Genomic DNA, 22,043 nt, shown 5'->3' on the forward strand with positions numbered 1-22,043 from the left:
TACCAAATTTCGTGTCTCTGGGTCCTTCCAGCTTGCCATGAATTAATAAAACGCAAACAATGATGGTTAATGACAAGTAGGCCACACCCACTTTCACCTGTCAACATGGCACTCAAGATATTACTTAATACTTGCCCCTAGAGCATGCATACCAAATTTGGTGAAATTCCGTCAAATGGTTTATGATGGTCTACCCCTTCGCAGTTAGAACCCTTAATATAGCCGCAACATGCTGAGCTCAACATGCTTTGGTAGGCAGATTACCAGTCCTGTTGTGAACCTACCCACCATGTTTTGTGATGAAAGGACATTACAGGATGGTTAGGATTACAGTGCGGTAAACACATGTGCAAAATTTGACAGGAAAGTTTGGATAGTATGAACACAGGAAGACATCTTTACAGTATCAAGTCAAAAATAGTGAAATACGGGGCAGAAAGTGGAGGGAAGAAATTATCATAACTCGACTCAGAATATGACACACAAGACTCAAACACACACTCTGTAAAATAGGGAAACATCCAACATTGTTCACAATGTACACAACAGTCCAACATGCATAGCTGGAGTGTATAGGTACAGGGAGGAACGACAGGAGATGATCCAAATGCTGGCAAAAGAATAGCTGGAATTGACTTTAGGGAATTTATTAGGAAGCACATCACAAAAGGGGTTGAGTGTTTTAATGAAATACCTAAAGGACACGGGTAATGGATATAGGCTATAGGGAATAGTAGTTAATTTATTCATTTTGTTTTATTTTGTTTTATTTTATTTTTCATTATTTTTTTTATAGTTCTGACGATCTCATGACCCACACTCCAGTCCAATAGGTGGTGGTAAAAGCCCCTACAAGTTGGTTGCCAAACGCCAAAAGAAGAAGAAGAAGAAGAAGAAGAAGAAGAAGAAGAAGAAGAAGAAGAAGAAGAGGAGAAAACTAGTGAGGGCGAATGGGAAGATCTCTGTTTGCAGATGATTGGGCATTATGGAAGAAGGGAGGCAACATAGACCATTTAGTGAAGAAGCTGCAGGAAGGGATCGACCAAGTGGAAAAATGGGGAGCAGAATGGGGTTTTAAATTCTCAGTGGAAAAAAGCAAAGTAATGTTCTTCTCAAAAAATGAAAATCAGTGAAAATAAAAAGTTAAACTTATACGGAAAGAACTTAGACAGAGTAAACAGCTTTCGATTCTTGGGGTTGATTTTTGATTCTAGATTAACGTGGAGAGAACATGTGAAGAGAATAGTAGAAAAAAGTGAGGGAGTATTAAATGTTATGAGGTGTTTGGCCGGATTAGAATGGGGAGCGGATTTTACTTCATTAAAATACATATATGTAGCACTAATTAGGTCTAGAATAGAGTATGGTAGTGTGGGATATGGATCAGCAGCTAAAACGGTCCTCTCACAGCTAGATGTTATCCAAGCTCGAGCACTAAGAATTTGTCTAGGAGCAATGACATCAGCACCAGTATGCTCCCTTCAGGTGGAAGCAGGAGAAATGCCATTATCGATTAGAAGGAAACAGCTTATAGCCAACTACTGGACAAACCTAAAAGGGCACAGTGAGGATCACCCAACAAAGAGAGTATTGGAGATGTGTTGGGAAAAAGGGAAAGAACAAAAAACAAGCTTTGGGTGGGTCAGTGAGGGTTTAGCACAACAACTAAAGATACAGCAGAGAGAATTCAGCCCAACAGTTCTGTGGACAACAAGACCAGAATGGATGTTAGAAGAATCATGTGTAGATCTAGAAATATGGAACATCAAGAGAAGAAATAAGACAGCAGATCTAGTACAGGAATTTTATAACTATGTAGATGAAAAGTATGGGGAATATGTGTACATATACACAGATGGTTCAAAAGAGCCGATAACAGGAGCAACAGGTGCAGCAGTAGTGATTCCCAGCCATCATACCACAATATCAAAGAGAACATCAGATCATTTAAGCATATATGCAGTAGAGCTATGCACAATATTACTAGCAATAGAATCGATGGAGGACAAGGTGGACAAAAAGATAGTCATATGTAGTGATTCAGTTTCATCAATACTGAGCATTAAAAACAGGACAGGTAAAACACATCAAGAAATACTCTATGAAATACTCGTAAAAACATCCAGATTAATACAACAGGGTAGGGAAATAACGTTCATGTGGGTTCCAGCGCATTCAGGAATACAAGGAAATGAAAAAGCAGACAAAATTGCTAAGGAGGCAGTGAAGAAAGAAGAGGTGGAAATGAAAGTAAAATTATCAAAAGCAGAGGGGAAAAGTTTAGTATGGAAGGAAATAAATAATCAATGGAGTCAACATTGGAAGCAGGAGGAAAAAGGGAGACATCTAAATAAATTACAAAGTGTAGTAGGAGATATAGGATGTTATGAAGATAATAGAACAGAACAAGTAATCATGAGCAGAATGAGAATAGGGCACAGTAAATTGAACAGCACACTTAGTCTGATAGGCAAACATACAACGGGTTTGTGTAACTGTGGGGAGAGGGAGACAGTAGAACATGTGGTGATGGCATGTCCTGGTTATGAACGGGAGAGGGAGATGATGGCTACAGGGTTGCGGAAGGTGGGAGTAAGGGAAATTAACTTTAATAATATTATAGAATGTGGAAAATCTAGAGAAGGGAGGAGAATCATCTTCAGATTTCTTCTATCAACTGGATTAATTAAAAGGAAGAAGAAGAAAAACGAGAAAAGTAAAGTCCAGCAGATGGCGGTATACGCAACATTAAGGATGCCGACTGCCATTAAACACCAAAGAAGAAGAAGCAGAAGCAGAAGAAGAAGAAGAAGAAGAAGGAGAAGAAGAACTCGCGAGGGCTGGTCCACCGGAGGAGGCGTATCTTCGTCGTTGGCGGTAACGTCTCACATTTGAAATTCAGACTGAAGTGGAGGGAGGACAAGCAGCGGCTCACAGAAGACACTACTTTGTGTAAGTTATCTTAAACGGCGTCGTTTCAGCTTACGGGTAGATCTACGGACTTAGTCGGTGTGTTGTCTGCTTCCTCTTGTTTTTTTGTGTGTTTTTTTTAGACCGGGGCGATGATAAATGGCGGAACGAGTAGCAGCACTGTACAACACTCTACAACACTGTTCTATAAAGAATTGGGGTTTTACGGAATAACACGGGACTATGTTAACTGGCGACCGTCAGCCGAATGCGTCTGCGGTCGCCGTAGCGACAGATGTTGAAACGGGACGAGAAGACGTAGCTGTCCTCTGATATGCCTCTTTGTTCAGGTTTTCTCTGTACAAAACATACCTGATACGTGTTTGGTCTCCTGTTTGAGTAAACGTGTCTAACTCTCAATCACTGTATAAAAGTTGCTGGTTGTTATGGAAGACGTTGTAAATAGGAAAACAGAGAGTTGCTCTTCCTGTGAATGTGTATCTCTGATAAACCTTTATTAAGAAAACTATTCTCTTCTAACTGTTTGAGTAAACATGCATCACATAGAGGAACTATATATATATATATATATATATATATATATATATATATATATATATATATATATATATATATATATATATATATATATATATATATATATATATATAGATATATATAGATATATATAGATATATATATAGATATATATAGATATGTAGATATGTATATATATATATATATATATAGATATATATATATAGATATGTATATATATATATATAATTCATTTATTTGAATAAATAAAAAATGAAAATCATGAGACGATTATCATGACATGCATGATAATTAAAAGAAAAGTTAAACATGAACACTAAGCTTTTCCCTCCAAAAATGTAAAAGTTATCTAAGTAATACACAGCTTTTCGTTGTCACCCTGACTCTCCAAATGCAAAACTGACATTAACAAAAATGCAATAACACAATAACAGCTAAAAAAGTACTTGGATGTGTGTGTTTTTTAATATTTACCGCTCAAAAACGCAATCGCTGCTGTCTGTCCCATAGAAGAACATGACAGCCAGCCTGTGTTTTGGAACTATTGGGGCTTACATGAACCACGTGACCACCCCGGCGGCGACATCACAGAGTGTCGCAACTCTTTCTCTCTATGGCGCTGCAATGGACGTGGACAAAGGAGATTAAAGTAGTGTCTGTACTTCCACTTTGAAAACGTTAACTTTCCCTCCGGACTCTTCATTGCTGCAGTTCACCTCTGCTATTTTGTGTGTGTGAGGCTGCTGTGTGCGTGTGTGGCTTGTGTGTAAACCAAACATTGCCACTGATTGGCTTTAGAACTCTCACTCAACGTTATGTGGCGTTCAGACCGAACGCGACAGACGCGAATACAATCGCTTCAGACGCTTCATTCGCGCCGCGTGATCATTTTGGACTATTCGCTTCATTCGCGTCAATCGCTTCATTCGCGTCATTCGCGCTTGCCCGCTCATTTTTGAATCAACCCGCTGTCTTTCCACGTCTATCATGGCTGATATCACCACCGTTGCTGCACTGTACCTGCCGTTCAAGTCCCAGAAACGCCGGAAAACCACCCGCCGTCGTGTCTGGAGCGCCTGTCCATCTGTCTGAGGTGAGTTGCGGTGTCGTACAGCACCGGGTGCCCACACACAGCTACAATTAGCTTCTCCTCCATCGTTGCTCTGAGCAACCGTAAACAACCGTACGTGAGGGAAGTGACGTCGTCGGCTCGAACTCGTCGCTGATTGGATGTCGCGACGCGATGCCGCCTGAAAAGTTGGATATTTTCAACTTTATTCGCGCCGCGCCCGACGCTTCATTCGCGCCGCGCCAGACGCTCCATTCGCGCCGCCGTCGCCTGAATCGCGTGTCATCGCGCCATTTACATTGATTTTCAATGTAGAGTTGCCGCTCCATTCGCGTCTATCGCGTTCGGTCTGAACGCCCCATTAGAGAGCCAATCATCATCACTTATGCCCCTCCCTCCTCCCTCACCGGAGGAAAATAAAACAGCTCTGCAGCTCCGGTGGCTGAGAGCCGAGTCGGATGAAAACAGCTTCAATGATCAGCTTCAGTTTGTAATGCGCCATATTTAATAGTCGGTAAAGGTAATGGCGTTGTAACGCTGGAAATAGTAATTAGTAGATGAGTAGATTACCCGTTACTTAGAAAAATCCGTACTCGCACGTGTGCTCCCTTTTTATTTTTTCTACTCGCACAATCTATTTTTAGGCGCCTGTGCGAGTAAAATGCTCGCACTGTACAGCCCTGCTAGCGACTCCGATTCACAAATGCGTTTTTTCTGCAAAAGGGTCGTCTGCAGCCAATCAGATGTCTCACTCCTTTACAGCCAATAACATGAGTGCCTCCCCACGAGGGGGTTTTAACTGACGTCATTGTAGCAAGAAAGAACATATTCATTTGGAAAATCTTATTTGTGTTATAATTCATCACATACAGACACTGCGGTCACAAGTTGATCTGGCCTTCTTCTGCGACCCAGAGGTGTCTGTGTGTCTGCTGTGAGGAGTGAAATAGGTTATACCGCGAATTGGATTGATTACCGCGCTGGTATTGTTTTTTCCCTCAGTGAATGTGAGTTCAAGTCCCGTAATTCTTTTTTATTTTAGTTTTTTGTTTAAAAGAGTTCCATAGTTCCTCTATGTAATGCATGTTAACTTAAACGGGGAGAAGACACGAGTACGTGTTTTTAATAGAGGTTTATTAGAGACACACGTTCACAGGAGGACTCTTCCTTTTCCTGTTTACAACGTCTTTCGTAACAACCAGCAACTTTGATACAGCGACTGAGGATTAGACATGTTTAACAAACAGGAGCCCAAACACATATCAGGTATGTTTTGAACAGGGAAAACCTGACCAAAGAGGATTATCAGAGGACAGCTACGCCTTCTCTTCCCGTTTTGCGACTTCACTTCTGCGACTCCTAAAGAGGCATGGTGGTACACGTCATGATAATGAAGTCGGTGTGTTTTCAAGGTGTCCCCCCGTCAATCTTAACCCAGATAGTTTATAATCATGTAGATGGTGTTATAACGTATTGTGATTGAGATCCTGTCCCACCAAACATCCTGGAAAGTGATGAAATTACGTCTTGCGTGCTAAGTTACATAATTGCATAATGGCCATCAGTAAACAGGACCTGTCCGACTCACTCGCGGGGAGGGAGTCGGTAGGACTCAGCTGTAGTATTTTTTTCTCATATAAGTTGACATAGACAATTAGAGTTACTACGGTACTTTTGTTTAGTCATTAAACCTTTCTTCGTGGGAAATTTCTCTTCATTTAGTTGAATCAGTTGTCAGACTGTACGATCGACACGCCCCTGCTCCACGCCGCCGGCTTATCTGTTCACACTGGTTCGGTTCACCAATAATACGCCCTGATGCTACCTCCAAAGGCGGATCAGCACCAGAGCAACATGCAGAGAACTGGCGCAGGATCCCCGCATGCGAACGGCAGTGTGAATGAGGATAATCTGTTGCGGGATTACCAATCCACTACACCAGACAAACAATGGATTAAGTGACATACTTGCTCGACATACACTATCGGCATACCCACAGGCACTATGGGGCACTGATTGTAAAGTTGCACATGCTAAAATAAACAGCAACTTTTCCCTACATTTAGCAGCAAACCATGTTTAGAAAACATATGTGACTTTTTTATGTTACTTTTAACCATATTTACAGCAATATTTGTGGACTTTGTGATATTTACCTCTCTTGAAAAAAATATAATTTCAATGTTAAATCTAAATTTAATGTTAAATATACAGTAAATGTTAAATTTAACGGAAGCAAGCATTTCGCCTTAAAGACGAACTGCTGTGTAAATCACACAGAAAGCCGGCGCTGCGGCTCCTAAAGAGGCGTGCCAGTACATGACATGATGGTGATGTCTGTGTTTTTTCGAGGAGTTTCCCCTGGTGTCCCCGTGTTAATCTAAACCCGCTGATTGTTTGTAATCATATGGATGCTGTTTTAATGTGTTGTGATTGAGATTGTATCCCACCAAGCATCCTGGAAAGTGACAAAGTAACGTTTTTTGCGCTAAATTACATAATCACCATTGAATGGAATGGAAGCTGTCTGACTCCCTCACTCGCGGGGATGGAGGCTGTTTCCGGGGAAAGTTCACTAATGTCTTGGTCAAGAGGGCTGTCCGTCACAGGGATTTGCTTTCATCACAAACACTTGGTGAGTTAAAGTTTTTTGCCGGTGACGGATGCTGTTTTCAGGCAGAAATGTGATGAAGAGTTGGTAGGATGGGAGGACAGATTCTTCTCCACGTACAGCAGTGGTATTATTTTCCTCATATAAGTTGCCAAAGACAGTTAAAATTATTACTTTACTTTTGTTTGGTCATATAACGTTGCTTTGTGGGAAATTTCTCTTTATTGAGTTGAGTGAGGGACCTGTGCAGTGAACCGACTGTACAATCGACACGCCCTCGATATGCAAAGCCGGCTTATCCGTTCACACTGGTTTGGTTCAGCAATAATGCCGCCCTGATATTACCTCCTGAGGCGCATGAGCCGCGCAGCGAAATTTAACCCCTAACCGGGCGCTCTCACCAAAAGCGATAAAACTGCCTGTGGTCGCTCTGGTCGCTCACATTGCGTCGCTGCAGTCGCCTGTGTGGCAGCGACTGAAGCGACCAAAGCGACCGAAGGACGGGTCTTTCAAGCAGTAGGCATTTCCGCCTTTTTCCGCCTTCGGAATCCAGATCAGCCCCCAATTGGCTGTCGCTGCGGTCGCACCGCTGCTCATTTGCATAAAGTTGAGCGTCTGTCAACTTTCGTCGCACGCATCGCTGGCGTCGCGTCACTGAAATCGCGTTGCTCACGCCGCCGGTCGCTCCTCGTCGCCAGCGTACATTGAAAATGAATGGCAGTTGGTCGCTCAAGTCGCTTTTGGTGTGAGCGCCCGGTCACGCCTCCGAGAAATTCACAGTGAGACAGAGGCGGGGAATTGGCGCACTCAAGCCGCATCCAAACGCCAGTGTGAATGGGGCTACTGTGTATGCTGAGAGGCTATACCGTCACTCAAGCCTTTGTTTGTATGGTGTAGTGGATTGGTTATTCCGTGACAGATTGCTTCTTTCCTCAATGAGTCTAAGTTCAAGTCCCGTATATCATTTTATTTTTTCTCAGTTTCGTTTAACAGGGCTCCATAGTTCTTCTATGTGAAGAATGTTTACTTAAATAGACAGCAAAGATGAGCAAGTGCATTTCATAAAGGTTATGCTTATTTGTGTTAAACCGTCACAGTACAGACACGGTGAACAGACACTGTAGTTACAAGTTGATCTGGCCTTCTTCTGCAACCCAGATGTGGCTGTCAGTCAGTGGCGTGCACAGACTTTTTGAAGGGCAGGGGCGAAAAGAAGGACACTTTAGCACGTGTTTTGGCTTCCAAGAGGGCACTTTAGCGCGTGTTTTTGCCACACAAGAGGGCAGTTTATAATGTTTTAACCAGCCAAGGGGGCAGTTTAGTGTGTTTTTCCAACCAAGGGGGCACTTTAGCGCGCGTAACTGCATTTCAAAAAGGTTGTGCTTATTAGTGGCGACCACAGACGGAATTGGCTGACGGTCACCAGTTAATGTAGTCCTGTGTTACTCTGAAATAGGGGTAAGTTGGTGGTAGGCACCATGCAGTTATTGACAGACTAACCAGTGTACATTTTTAGGTCTTACAAGTGTTGAGTGCTTTATGTAAACATGTTTCATATTTGATATCTATTTGATAAGAATTTTTTTTAATCTGATGTATTTATTTAAATTTTACAATGTATGTTGCTTGAAAAATCCAGTTTCGTATTACCCCTTATCTAACCTAAGGAATTATGTTATTAGAAATCTTACAGTTCTTAATGGCTTTATCCATAAAATGTACTGGGTAATTATTAATGATGCGTAAATCAATGAATGAATGTGTCTATCTTTCAGGAAAATGAGTGAGCTGGAGTATATCGGCCACCACATTCACGTCAGGATATCATCCTTGCAACGCATGCTGGATCTGTCAGTCGTTGGTATGACACACTGAATTATATGCGTCAGGACTGTTAACTGGTAACCAAATCCAAAGTTTTGATTCCATAGGCAAGACATTTTTATTCAAGTTCTGTTTCCTGGTTCCTTCATAAATGTAATTCTAGTCTCAAAATGGGGTATTGCAAAGACCTGTTATCTGTTAGGACCTAGCTATCCATCTGGGCCTATAGTTATGCAAGTTGAATGGATGCATGTCTTCTAATGCATTTGTCATATAAAATCTTGAGTTTATCATTGCTCTCAGTAAACGTGCTGAGGGCCAGTGATGGCTAAGGTTGACAAAAATGGAAGTTAGTTTGAAATGCTCATCAAAGTAGTTTCTGTGATGAGAGTATTTACATAATAGTTAAAGCCTGTTATCAGACAGCATGGTTTAAGTTGTTTGAGACTAATTTGATGAAACCATAGAAGGTGTCATACAGGATAATGTTCATGAATATTCAAAATACTATCATCATAACTTTTTTAATCAATAATACTTAACATATACTGTAAGTGAGACAGAAACCAATATATAAAGCTTAAACAACTTCAGTGTGACCTGTATTGTTTACCCACTTGAACTCTGCCTTGCTATTTTTGGCTACAGATTGCTGGACATTTTTTAACAGTACCTCACATCATACTAACATTTAATTTTCATTTTAACACAACTTCAACATAACTGATGTTCACAAATAGTGCATGTTTATGGTATTCACATTTTTCAAGGAAACTCCTTGTTTCCTAAATGGTTAGAGCCCAAAGTGGCTCCCGGATAAACTGCATGTAATCTGGTTTGTGTCCAGTGATGTTCAGTTCACCAGCGGACTACTTTTTTAAAACCTAGTCCCTTTTACCCTCAAAGGAATTAGCAACTAAGTGACATTAGTGGAAACAATTTTAGATTACATGCAGCTTCCTCTTTATGCCACAAAATGCTTTGACCTCTTGTGACTTTGGTGTTGGGGAGTGTTTCTCCCCCGGCAAACTTGGAGCTTGGGCCATAATGATAATACCATATTAAATATCTCTACAAAATCAATAGCTTCCTTACATGGACAGTCCTCAGAAATCGTTCGGACCTAGAACCTTCAGTGTCTGGGCCCTAATTTTCTCTCCATATCCCAAAGGTTTTATTTACCCTAAATGCCAGGGACCTTTGGGGCCCTTGTAATTTTTACAAATAGGTTCCCGAATACCTCAGTGCTCGGGCCCCAATCGAGGTAAAGTAAACATGTAACCAGTTTTGACCCTGAAGAACATGAATCGATAAGCAAAATCAAATTCAAAATTGTTAAAAATCCAAATGATACCCAACCCTAATCATGTGTTCTTTTTGTCTCCAAACTTAAGAATTGCCTCGAAATAAGATTAAGAAAGTTGGACAAGAACTCTGTGCACTCGAGGGACTTCTGGAGGAGTTTGAAAAATGTGTTGGTCAACAGAAAGAGCGACTAACCCATCTCAAGGTAAACTGAAGGCCGTAGGTTGTGAAGCTTATACTAGTGTAAAGTCTCCACTTCATACTGCTGTTATATTGTAAAATTAATGCAGTTGTGCACCAGGTACAAACAACCATTAACCCTTTTTTAGTTTGTTTCCATTGCAACCTCATCAGCATTGTATTTTTATGGACAATATACATGCAGGGAAGCCCCAAATACCTTTTTAGTTATGCATTCACTGTAGGCAATAATTACATTTTAAATGTCATTATTTATGTTATTCTTTGCATGTGTATTCTCAAGCCTCACCAATTGCTTTTTTTTCTCACTGCATTGGGTTTAAATGTGTCCAGACCGTCCAAGACACTAGGAATGAGTTACAATATTTATTCACTTAAATAGTTGTAACAGAATAGTTACAGTAATTGATTTAATAACAATAAATCATTAATAGCTCAAGTTGTTGTGACTTTCTTGCTGCAGCCACATTTTGATTCTGTGTAGTATACATGTAGTTCTGTTACATCTAGAATTTATTTAAGCAGAAATTTAATACCACAGATCTTGCTAAATGTATCTTTAGAGCTGAAAAATCCACTTTTTGAGATTTTTTGAATTAGACCTGGGTGAAAGCAATATGTATCGTGAAAGACATGCTGTCGATGGCAATAACGAATTTTAAGAAACTAAAAATAATATTTTGTCCTGACATGGAACAAGATAACATCATCTAGTATCCAACAAACTAAACCATTGTACACTGTGCAAAGCAGGCCCATTAGTTATTACACAGAGACAGAAAACTTTGGAGTTAACACTGTAGGAAAAAAAGCTATGAAATATAAACATGTAATATTAAAAAATATTACATCCAGTAAAATGTAATCGTTATGTTAAAACATTTTTAATTGTTAGTGTAACTAATTTGTAGAAAAGATATATTATATATTTTTATATGTGCAATGATTATTAACACTCCTTAGGAAATCTTTTGTCAAAATATGTTTAAAAGGGATTTTGGCTGCTCAGATGTTATTTTTAGCAAGATCTATGATATGGGGCAGTGAAGTTGCCTTGAAAGGGTTTACTAACCCAGGGTTTCCAAGGAGAACATCTATTGTAACTACTAGAAACACTTGCATGTCCTGCAGTGTGAATGCTGATGGTTGAAGTGATTTTGGAAATCTGCTGAATGTACTGGAGAATACTTGACGGAAATGCATACAACTATAAGAATGAATGGTCTAGATATTGTAGAAAAAGCTGAAAATTAAGAGGACTGAAAGAGACCTCAAAAAGCTGAACTAGTCTACTGGAAATGTCTTGGACCCAGAAATCATGTTTCCTATAAACTTTTATGATTGAAATGTAATCTATAGGCCTAGTGGATGAAATTCAACTTGGTTGCTAAGAGTTGCATGTTGGGCAATTTGCATAATTGGCATAATTAGCTAATTAAGGGGAGACACTACAGGTGAATAATAGGGACTTTTTTTAACTAATGTGTATCAACATGAAAATTCCCCAGTTGATTACTTACATTATGACAATTATTTTTTGTATTATGAGTTTTCTGAAATTGTATGTGTAAATATGCAAATGAGGCATTCTCTAATTAAATATGCGCTTATTTGCATACATTTCCAGAACATGAATCTAAACATATCTGATCTAAAGCCAGGATCAAAATTACTGTTTCATTTTCTTTTTTGATCAAGGTCTTTTTATTTTGTTTTGACAGTTTACAATTTACACAGGTCCAACCGTACAGGACAATAAATCCCCCCCCCTTTCCCCCAGACTTAAGACTTGCAGTATTGACAGCCTAAAATACAAAGTTCAAGACATTGAGTTCACACAGCCAGACATGAAGAAGAAAAATATGATAAACAAACAAATAAATAAATAAATAAGAGAAATGAAATAAAGTAAGTGACCGAGGGCAGCATCAGAGGTTTACAGTGCTAAGTTATCGGCCTCCATATCCTCAATAAACATTCAGAAAGGCTGCCAAATGTTGCAAAATTTCCTAGTAGATCCCCTGATTGTGTATCTGATCTTCTCCAACTTGATATGGTGCATAGTTTCCCTAATCCAATGACTGTATGTTGGAGGTGCTGGGTCTTTCCATTTCAATAATATCCGCCTCCTAGCTAGCAGAGAGAAGAAAGCCAGCACAGTTCTTTCCCACACCTCAAGAGGGGGGTACATCTGGGCTACACCAAAAACTGCAATGAATGGAGACGGCACAAGCACTTTCCCAAAAATCTTAGAAAAGTTCTCAAAGATGGACTGCCAGAAAGTGCCCAGCTTCGGACATGTCCAGAACATGTGTAACAGAGTGGCTGGGTCCCGGCCGCATCGATCACAAGTGGGGTCTATATCAGCTTTGATCTTAGAAAGTCTGACTTTAGACCAGTGCAAATAGTGTACAATTTTGAACTGAATAACAGCATGCCTAAGACAGATGGAAGAAAATTCCCTGTATTATTTTGTGCCAGGTGTCATCTGTGATTGTTTCATTTAAATTGGTCTCCCATTTATTTTTGAGGAGGTCAGAGGTGTCAAGTTATGAGAATACAGTATTTTGTATATTGTGCTAATAGTTCGTTTTCTTACTAGTTTGCAATCAAAAATTGAGTCTAACAGGCTAGTTGGAGGACATGAGGGAAAGCATTTTAATTTTGAGAATGCAAAATTTCGAAGTTGCAAATATCTATAAAAATGTGATTTGGGAATATGATACCCCTGTTCATAGGAACCAAAACTACTGTCAATATACAGATTGGACAGAGAAACCATACCTCCTCTGGACCACCCATCAAAGACATCATCTATTAATGATGGGGCAAACATATGATTTTTAGTGATTGGTGTGGCCTGAGATTGATCTCCAAGTGAGAAGGATCTTCTAAACTGGTTCCAGATCTTGATTGAATGTAAAACGACTGGGTAAGAAGTAAAGTCAGACATGGGCTGTGTAAATGGCAGCTTAGAACATAGTAAGGCTTTTAAAGAAGTGCGATTTAAAGATGCTCCCTCCAGATTTAGCCATTAAGTGTCAGTGTTATCATATCATTACCCAGCCAGTATAGCAATAGTAATACAGGAAAATGGGGAATGCCATCCCTCCCCTTGAGCGAGGTCTCTGAAGCACACTTCTCTTTATTCGGGGTGTTTTTTTGTGCCGAATAAAACTTGATATCTGATTTGTTTAATTTGGTAAAAAAAGATTTAGTTAAAAAGACCAGAAGGCACTGAAATATATATATAAAAACTTAGGAAGTATATTCATCTCTACTGCATTAATTATTCCACCAAAAGAGAGATGCAGGGGATCCCATCGTTCAATATCTTGATTTGAATTAAAAAACGACAGCTGATAGTTAGCAGCATAAAGATCTTTATGTTTATCTGTAATCCATATGCCGAGGTATTTGAATTTTTTAGGGCTAATTTTAAAGGGAAGTGAATTTAAGGATGTCTCACTATTACTAGAGCCAACAGGCATCAGCTCACTTTTCTGATATATAATAGCATGTCATCTGCATAAAGCGAGACTTTATGCTCCTACCCTGCTCGTTGAATTCCTTTGATTTCAGCATTCTGCCTCAATGCTTGAGCTAGCGGTTCCATTGCAACTGTGAAAAGGAGCGGGGACATGGGGCATCCCTGTCTTGTACCACATTTAAACTGGAAAAATGGGGACAGATTACAGTGTTTCCTCTAGGATATTTTTCAGCAGCGGGGGCAGGCTCTCCGGGGAGCCGCGGCGGCGTTAACAAATGACACTTGACTACAGATTTTACTTTTATGCCCATCATAATCCCCCTTTTTATTGAATGGCTGGCATGGAAAATGGCTTTTTAAAGGTTGAATGTAAAAATAAAAAATAATAACAAAAAATACAACAATAAAATAATGTATTTTTTAAAATTTGATTTAAATGTTATTTAATTTAGGGTCCCAGCCTGATAGCCTGTGCTTCCCTTTAGGTTTTTCTCCTCTACTCTCATCTTTCTCTCTCCTGCACCATCACTTTGCTCTCCTGCTCCTTCACTCGGCTCTCCCCCTGCTGTACTCTGCTCTCCTTCACTTTGTTCCACTGCTCCTCCCTAATGTTACTTGTCTTATACGATTACATAAAACATTAACGTTAGATAATTTACACTCACATCACATCTGATTACAAGTGTGAACACAATTTTTTACCTAACCATCATCATTTGAGTCAGTAAAAGGCTAATGATAACTGACTAGCGTCATCTTCATCAGATGTCCAACATAACATTTTTTTCTTACTGGCCCGCTTGGCCAGTAGATTCGAGTTTTACTGGCCCCATGTGTAATTTTAGTGGCCCAGCCACGAAAAATAAAAATAACACTTTTTTTTAAAAAAAAAGAAGAGAAAAAGACTTGTTTATTTATTGAAATTGTTCCCATTTAATTGTTTAGAGAGTCTGTCCCTGAAAAATCTGTATGATTTGGCAATGATGGCAAAAAGTAATAGGGGTTTGCGTAATAACAAGTATTAAAGTTTAATATTTTGAGATGTATCATTTCTCTCACTCCTATAATACTGTTATCATTTGTCAGGTGATTGATGTTCTGAAAGCACTGTACAAACAGTACCATTATTTCTCCCGAAGTGGAGGGATCAGTATACCTGGCTGAACCACCGCGACGGCGTATGTGACACTGTTACTGTGATGATAAATGACACTTAAATATTGAATCTGTGTCTATAATAACCACACCTTGACAAGTAAATGTGACATCTGTCTTGATTCATTTAATTTAACTTAAAATATGGAAAACTGACTGCATAATATATGAATCAGAACCAGAAATGCTTTACAGCAGCTCCCATTCAAAGTCAAGAATATGCAGAAAAATAGTAGTAATAATAATAATAAACTATTTATATGCTGCATATTTATGCTGCATATATTTACTGCAACTGTACTTTTTTTTTTTACCATTAAATGTTATTTTATACATTATCATATTCTATAATGTTCTGTCATGGAGTGCATCACTTCACTGCAAACAGAAAAGAAAGCAGCTCACTGCCAGTTGCAGCTTCTTATCGTGATCTGCAGTCTTTGTTAATTTTTTGTCATGATTGTTATTATTAGTAGGCTACTTAGATTATCAAAAATCACAGTTACATGTCATGATGTGGTTATTATAGACATATTCAATATTTCACATTTCATATATCATCACAGTAACAGCGTTACATAAATTGGCAGCTGTAAACACATAAAAACATTATAAACACATCATGTGGTCCCCTTTAAATGCTGGGTGCAGGTGTATATTTTGGTAAATAACCGCGGGTTCCAAATAAATGCCGAGTCTAATTTATTTTGAAAAAACATCAAGGAAGAAGACGCGACCACTGACACTGCACCTTTTTCCTCTTCGCCTTTTTCACGTGTTGTGCCCAAAAGGATGCCAGAGAATTCACAGAGAAGCTGGCGAAGTTTGAGACATTTTCATCCTGGATTTTTGTGAGGAGGGAATTAAACGCCTGTCCCAAATAAACACCTGGTCTGTTAAGTGATTGAAACAAATAAATCCCCGACTATTATTTGGTATTTTCTGTTAGTTCCCCCCTCGTCAGCACGAGCTGAACAATAAATCTACCACAGCAAGAGAGGCGGTACTTAAGGCAGAACAGCCAATCATCAGCCGGTCAGTCCCAAAGCCGGTGTCAAGTTTGAAGCAGCAACAGGAGAGGGATGGGGAGAGGAGGCAGCTGCAGCGAGCGCAGACACAGAGCGGCCAGAGAAACTGAGCGACTGCAGTGAGGTGTTTGTGCAAAACTGCGGATAAACGGCAGAAAAAGTGTGTGTGTTGAACACTCTTACCAGGAAAAGTGTGGTAAAACACCCACATCCCCCACGGGCGCGACGCCCCTGACCGCGGTCAGCCTTCACTGGAAACTGCCGACATACTTCACAATACATTCAGCCAGGTATACTGATCCCTCCACCTCGGGAGAAATCCCCTTTTCCTCCTCTCGGACTCGTAGCACTCCTTCGCCGCTGTCACTCTAAACATTTCCCGCATGCATTCTAGCGAATCACGATTGTCATACGGGCAGTGACTGGCCAATCAGTGTAATCAGCGATTGGTCAGCCAATCGACATGCCCTGCACCTACTTTTACTAGCCCTGGGCCATCGGGCCATGGGTTATGTCGAACCCTGGATGTCTTTCCTTCTTCAAGAAATATTTGAACAAGCTCATCTGAAAATGCAGTCACTGAGTTGAGTTGGCACTGGGCCCAATTAATTAAGCTACAGATATGTTACGTAACCTTAGCTGGCGATCAATATTTTATGAATGTCTATTGAACTTATAAAATCTATTATAAGTTTTCTTAAGCTAATAAGTCTACCTTTTCTCCGGTGAGTCGTTGCCCTATTTACAAGATGACACTCCTTTGACTCTCCGACCTGGTGCCTGGGTGCTTGACGTGATGTCACTTTCAAGACCAGTAAGTTCTTGGGGGTGGGGGGGGGGGGGGGGGTGTCTACTCCAAAGAGTAGATACTGAGCAAGATACTTATCTAATTTACCTCAGCACTCGCGACACCCGACCCAGTGCAGGACTCTGCTGTGAAGGTGGAGATATGATGCGGAGGTGGTGTATTTGCGACAATAAAAAAAAAATAAATTTGGCTAGGGCCGCCACTCCTAAATGAATGTAGAGGAAACACTGGATTATTATTAGTGCGGACAACAGCCATTGGAGAAGTATATAAAAGTCTGATCCATGATATGAATTTATGGCCGAATCTGAATCTCTCCAGTGTGCTGAAAAGATAGCCCCACTCCACCTGGTCAAACGCCTTTTCAGCGTCAAGTGAAAGGACTACCCCTGACATGCCAGGTGGAGAGGGGCTATAAAGGATGTTAAAAAGGCGTCTAATATTGAAAAAAGAGTAACGATTCTTAATAAAACCTGTTTGGTCAGGTGATATAATGAAAGGAAGAACACCCTTCAGTCGGCATGCCAGAACTTTGGCAAGGATTTTTGCATTGGTATTCAGGAGAGAAATTGGGCGAAAGAGTTGCACTCTAGAGGGTTTTTTCCTTTTTTGAGAATTACAGAGATAACTGCTTGGCGCATAGTTGGAGGTAAGGTCTTAAATGAAAGTGATTCTTCAAACACTGACAGTAGTAAGGGGGCAAGTTGGTTTGAGAATTTTTTGAAAAACTCCGTCGGATAACCATCCGGCCCTGGGGACTTGCTGCTTTGCATAGATCTGATCGCAGATGTTATCTCCAGGGTCGAGAGGTCCTTCTCTAACGTATCAGCCATGTTTGGGTCTACGCATGGAACATGCAGGGGGCTTAAAAAATCTTCCATCGCGGTGGGTATTGTTGATAGATCTGATGTGTATAATGATTGGTAGGAATTTTGAAAACAGGAGTTAATTTTGAGGCTATCTGTAGTCTTCAAACCCATTTCATCATTGATTGCAGGTATAGTCTGATTGGCAGTTCTCTGTCGTAGCTCATGAGCAAGGATTCGAACAATTTTTTCTCCATGTTCGTAGCATCTGTGTCGAGACTTTGAGAGGAGGTATTCAGCCTGCTGTGCTGATAGGATGTCAAATTCAGTTTGTAAGGACAGACGCTTTTTCATTATGTCAGCAGATGGTTGATAACTGTATGATGTATCTAGCTCCAGTATCTGATCTGTTAGTTCTTTAAGGCGTGCTGTATTTTTTTTTTTTTTTTTATTCGCACAGTAAGAAATGATCTGGCCCCGTAAATATGCTTTTAGAGACTCCCATATAATTGAACAGGACACTCCTGGCATTTGATTAGTGTCAAGAAATAATTTCATTTCAGATTAGATAAAATTGATAAAAGACTCTTCTGATAAGAGAAGAGGATTGAGTCTCCAAGGGCGGTAGCCATACTGTGTGTTAGTAATGCGGATTTTTGTGGTTAAGGGACCATGATCTGAAATGACTATGGCTTCATAATCACATTTAGTTACAGAGGAAAGAAGTCTTTTATCAAGTAAAAAAATAATCTATGCGAGAGTAACTCTGACGGACTGGGGAGTAAAAGGAGTATGCTCTAGAAGTGGGATTGCGAAACCGCCACACATCTGCTACCCCATATGTTTCAAGAAAAAGCTGGATAGTGTGAACTGATTTAGACAGAGAGGTCTTTTTGGAGGAGCTGCGATCGAAGGCAGGAGACAGTATGCAATTTATATCACCCCCAAGAATAAGATGGTGTGATGCAATGTTTGGCGAGAAAAAACGTTTTGAGAAGCATGCTGGATTGTCCCAATTTGGTGCGTAAATGTTGGCCAGGATGACCGGAAGAGAAAAAAGTTGCCCCATCACAATAATGTAGCGCCCTGCAGGATCTGAATCAACGTTAGTCATAGTAAATGGTATATTTTTGTCAATTAGGATGGCTGCACCCCTAGTCTTTGAGTGGAAATTGGAGTGGTAAACTTGTCCTGACCATCCTCTCTTCATTTGAAACAGGTCTGCCGTGCGCAAATGCGTCTCTTGGAGAGATGCAATATCAGTTTTAAGTTGTTTTAAGTGTATACCTTTTTTACATTTAACTGGATGATTAAGTGACTTCACGTTTAAGCTCACAAAGTTGACTGAGAGTCCATGCTGCTCTCTGGTAGAATTAGGATCAGTCATAACCTACTGAATAAGAGATGTCATACACTTGAAATTCACATCTGGCTGAATAAACAAAGGAAAAAAGATATAGAAAAACTAAATCCGAGATATAAACAAGTCTGGTATAGTCCCACCCCACCCACCCCACCCAGTACCTGGGAAAACAAGGTGAACATGATACCCCTCAAGAACGAATCCACACATAAGTGTTTGTGGTGGGGAACTCTACAGAGCCAGCCATTCAAGCTCCCATTGAACACTTCATGATAACCAAATCAGCGCATAGTTATTGTGCCATTATATGCCACACATCTCTTATGGAGTCAAATAAGTAGTTTAAAGGCGTTAGAAATTCAACACTGCAGATTAGCCACATTATATTAAGTTATGTTTACAGAACTTTGCACTATAAGGCAACCTTTAAGCAACAAAACACTATTTGGCCTATGAGTAAAAGTGATCAGCACTGATAGAGGAAAAAGAGAAGAAAAAAAAGCGAGAGAAAAAGGGTCCTTTGGTCAAGTCATTTTGCATTCACTCTTCATTTTGAATATTGACCCCCTTGCACACCATGAGCTGGTGATACTGTAACAGTCCTTCAGAGTGGCAACAATGACATTAGTCCCCTGGGTACAGCCAGTTTGGTTTCCTCTCCATGAATGTAAACAGATATAGTATAGTATTGTCAGAGTAGGAGGAATCTGAGGCTAAACACAAAAACTAGAGATGCACCGATCAGGATTTTTGGGGCCGATCACCGATCACCGATTACCAAAAGCAGTATCTGCCGATCCCGATATTGCCGATCACCGATCACAGCGTCAAATCCATAAATTCTTCTATATTGTTGTCTTGTGTAACTTTCATATATTTAATTAATGATTCTTCTTACACAACATTGACATTGTATTATTAAGTATAAAAATTAGGAGATGAGAAAGTATCATGAATTGACCCCCGTTTTATTGCAGGCTGAGGCAATGTGCAATATTTCACACTCTAGAGACTCTTAGAGACAACTTGGACTCAGCTTACATAGAGTAACTGTAGCTTACTAGTGGGAATGCATGCAGTCAGGGTGGGAATTTCCTCTTTTTAGGGGCAAGTCCATTTGGCCTTCACTTTTTTTTTCAGGGGCACCAAGGCCACATGACAGGGCACAAAGGCCACTGGGTAAAATGTGTTGATTTACCTTTCAGACTGATACCATAACATCCTAATTTATAATAAGACATGAATTGTGTATTAAAACATTTTTTTTTATACCAAAATCAAGTTAAAGTTACATTAGAAAGTAGTTTTTGTTAAGTAGGGTTAGGGTGAGGTGGGTTTTGTGACACCTCACTGAATATTAGTGTTATTGAATATTTCTCCCAATAGAAATTCCCCAAAATTATGGCAAAGCACATTTTTTCCAAACAAAAATGATAGAATAACCAGCAGGAGACCACTGATGTGTAGAGTGATTTTGGTGACACTACACTCTGAATAATAGTGAAATTATTGAATTGTTTGTAGTTTCTCTTTTCAGTGCTGCACTTTGTAGACGGTCCCTGCGCCCTCGTCTCACAGCTGGCTGATCATACAGACCAGAGTTAATGTCCAGACGCTCATTTTGATTAACATACGGTTGTAGCTCGTTGTCTACCTTACTACGGTAGAAAAGAGCCGTCGTTTGTGTTTTAACAAGGTTTCACTTATGAGTTATTGATCCGGGAAGTTCGAATCTGTGAGTATATTTCCAACTTTACCGGACTAAATCCTACCACATAAGTCAGTTACGTCTCATGTCAAAACCGGCTGCGCTCGCTTTCGCACCTGTGCTGTAAGTTTTGTTCTTCTGTTTTGAGACGCTGCTGCTGTTTGAGAGGCTTTCATGTGAGATCATCGTGATGATGAGACTCCACCTGCGCGAACCGCGGACTCACTGAAGTTACTGTGAGTGACTACTGTGCACTCAGGTGGCTGTAATTAAAGGCAAGCTCGCTACGCTGACCTGGCCAGGGGCACAGAGGCCACTGTGGCCGTACGATGAGTTTTTTTTTCACAGGGCATCAAGGCCAAAGTGCGGGGCAACGGCGGCCATGAAATTCTTTATACTTAAACGTCATCTGATCGGCCTGATGTGATCTATTTTGAGAGCTCCGATCAAAACCGATAGGGGCATTATCGGCTGATTGAGATCGGTGGCCGATCGATTGGTGCATCTCTAACAAAAACAGTCTCACTCACGCTGCTCTGCTGCAGGGACGATGTGCTTCTTAACTTAGGTCATTGCTTTTTCTGCGTCGGTAAATTCCTTCACTTCTCCGTTGTGTGTGACACGGAGACGGGCTGGAGAGAGTATGCCAAACCGGACATTCGGATAGTTGTGGAGTAGCTTTTGGACCTTGGTGAACGCGGCTCTGGCTTTGGCGACTCTTGAAGTGTAGTTCGGAAAAATAGCAACAGTCTCCCCGTTGTACCGCCCGGCTCAGTACCTCGACACAGTCTTGGAAGTAGTGAAGTTTGGCCACTATTACTCGTGGTTTCTCACTGGGTTTACTTGAAGCCAGACTTCTGTGTGAAAGGTCAATGAGTACGTCTTTATCCAGTTGTAGTACTTCTCGTAGCAGCTTTGAGAATGATGTCGTGGAGCTCGATCCAGTCATCTCAGGGACCCCCAGTATTCTTATGTTGCACCGCCGTGCTCTTCCTTCCATGTCCTCGCATTTGTCTCGGAGCTCTGCTACCTCCGTCTTCAGGGTATTTACCATGGTCTGCAGAGTCACCACCTCGTCTGACCATGTTGACATTCCGGTCTCCATGTCCTGGATTATGGTTTTCATTTGGTCGATCTCAGAATGAATCGCCGCCGTGCTATTTTTAATTTCTGCTTTCACTGCCTGCAGCTCACTTTTAAGGAAGTC

General features: G+C 40.5%; 1 protein-coding gene across 2 annotated transcripts in view; it reads left to right on the forward strand.

Annotated features, from left to right (window-relative positions):
- The first annotated feature begins 2,818 nt into the window (after positions 1-2,818).
- The window catches only part of ska1 (spindle and kinetochore associated complex subunit 1), an 84,200-nt gene continuing 64,975 nt past the window's right edge, over positions 2,819-22,043 (forward strand). For both annotated transcript variants that reach the window (XM_030426957.1, XM_030426958.1), the window contains exons 1-3: positions 2,819-2,952; positions 8,924-9,009; positions 10,367-10,482. In XM_030426957.1, coding sequence (XP_030282817.1) covers positions 8,928-9,009; positions 10,367-10,482 — 198 coding nt within the window. In that variant the 5' untranslated portion in view covers positions 2,819-2,952; positions 8,924-8,927. The remainder of the gene's footprint in view (positions 2,953-8,923; positions 9,010-10,366; positions 10,483-22,043) is intronic.

This window comes from Sparus aurata, chromosome 8 (genome assembly GCF_900880675.1).
Source record: "Sparus aurata chromosome 8, fSpaAur1.1, whole genome shotgun sequence".
Classification (NCBI taxonomy): Eukaryota; Metazoa; Chordata; class Actinopteri; order Spariformes; family Sparidae; genus Sparus; species Sparus aurata.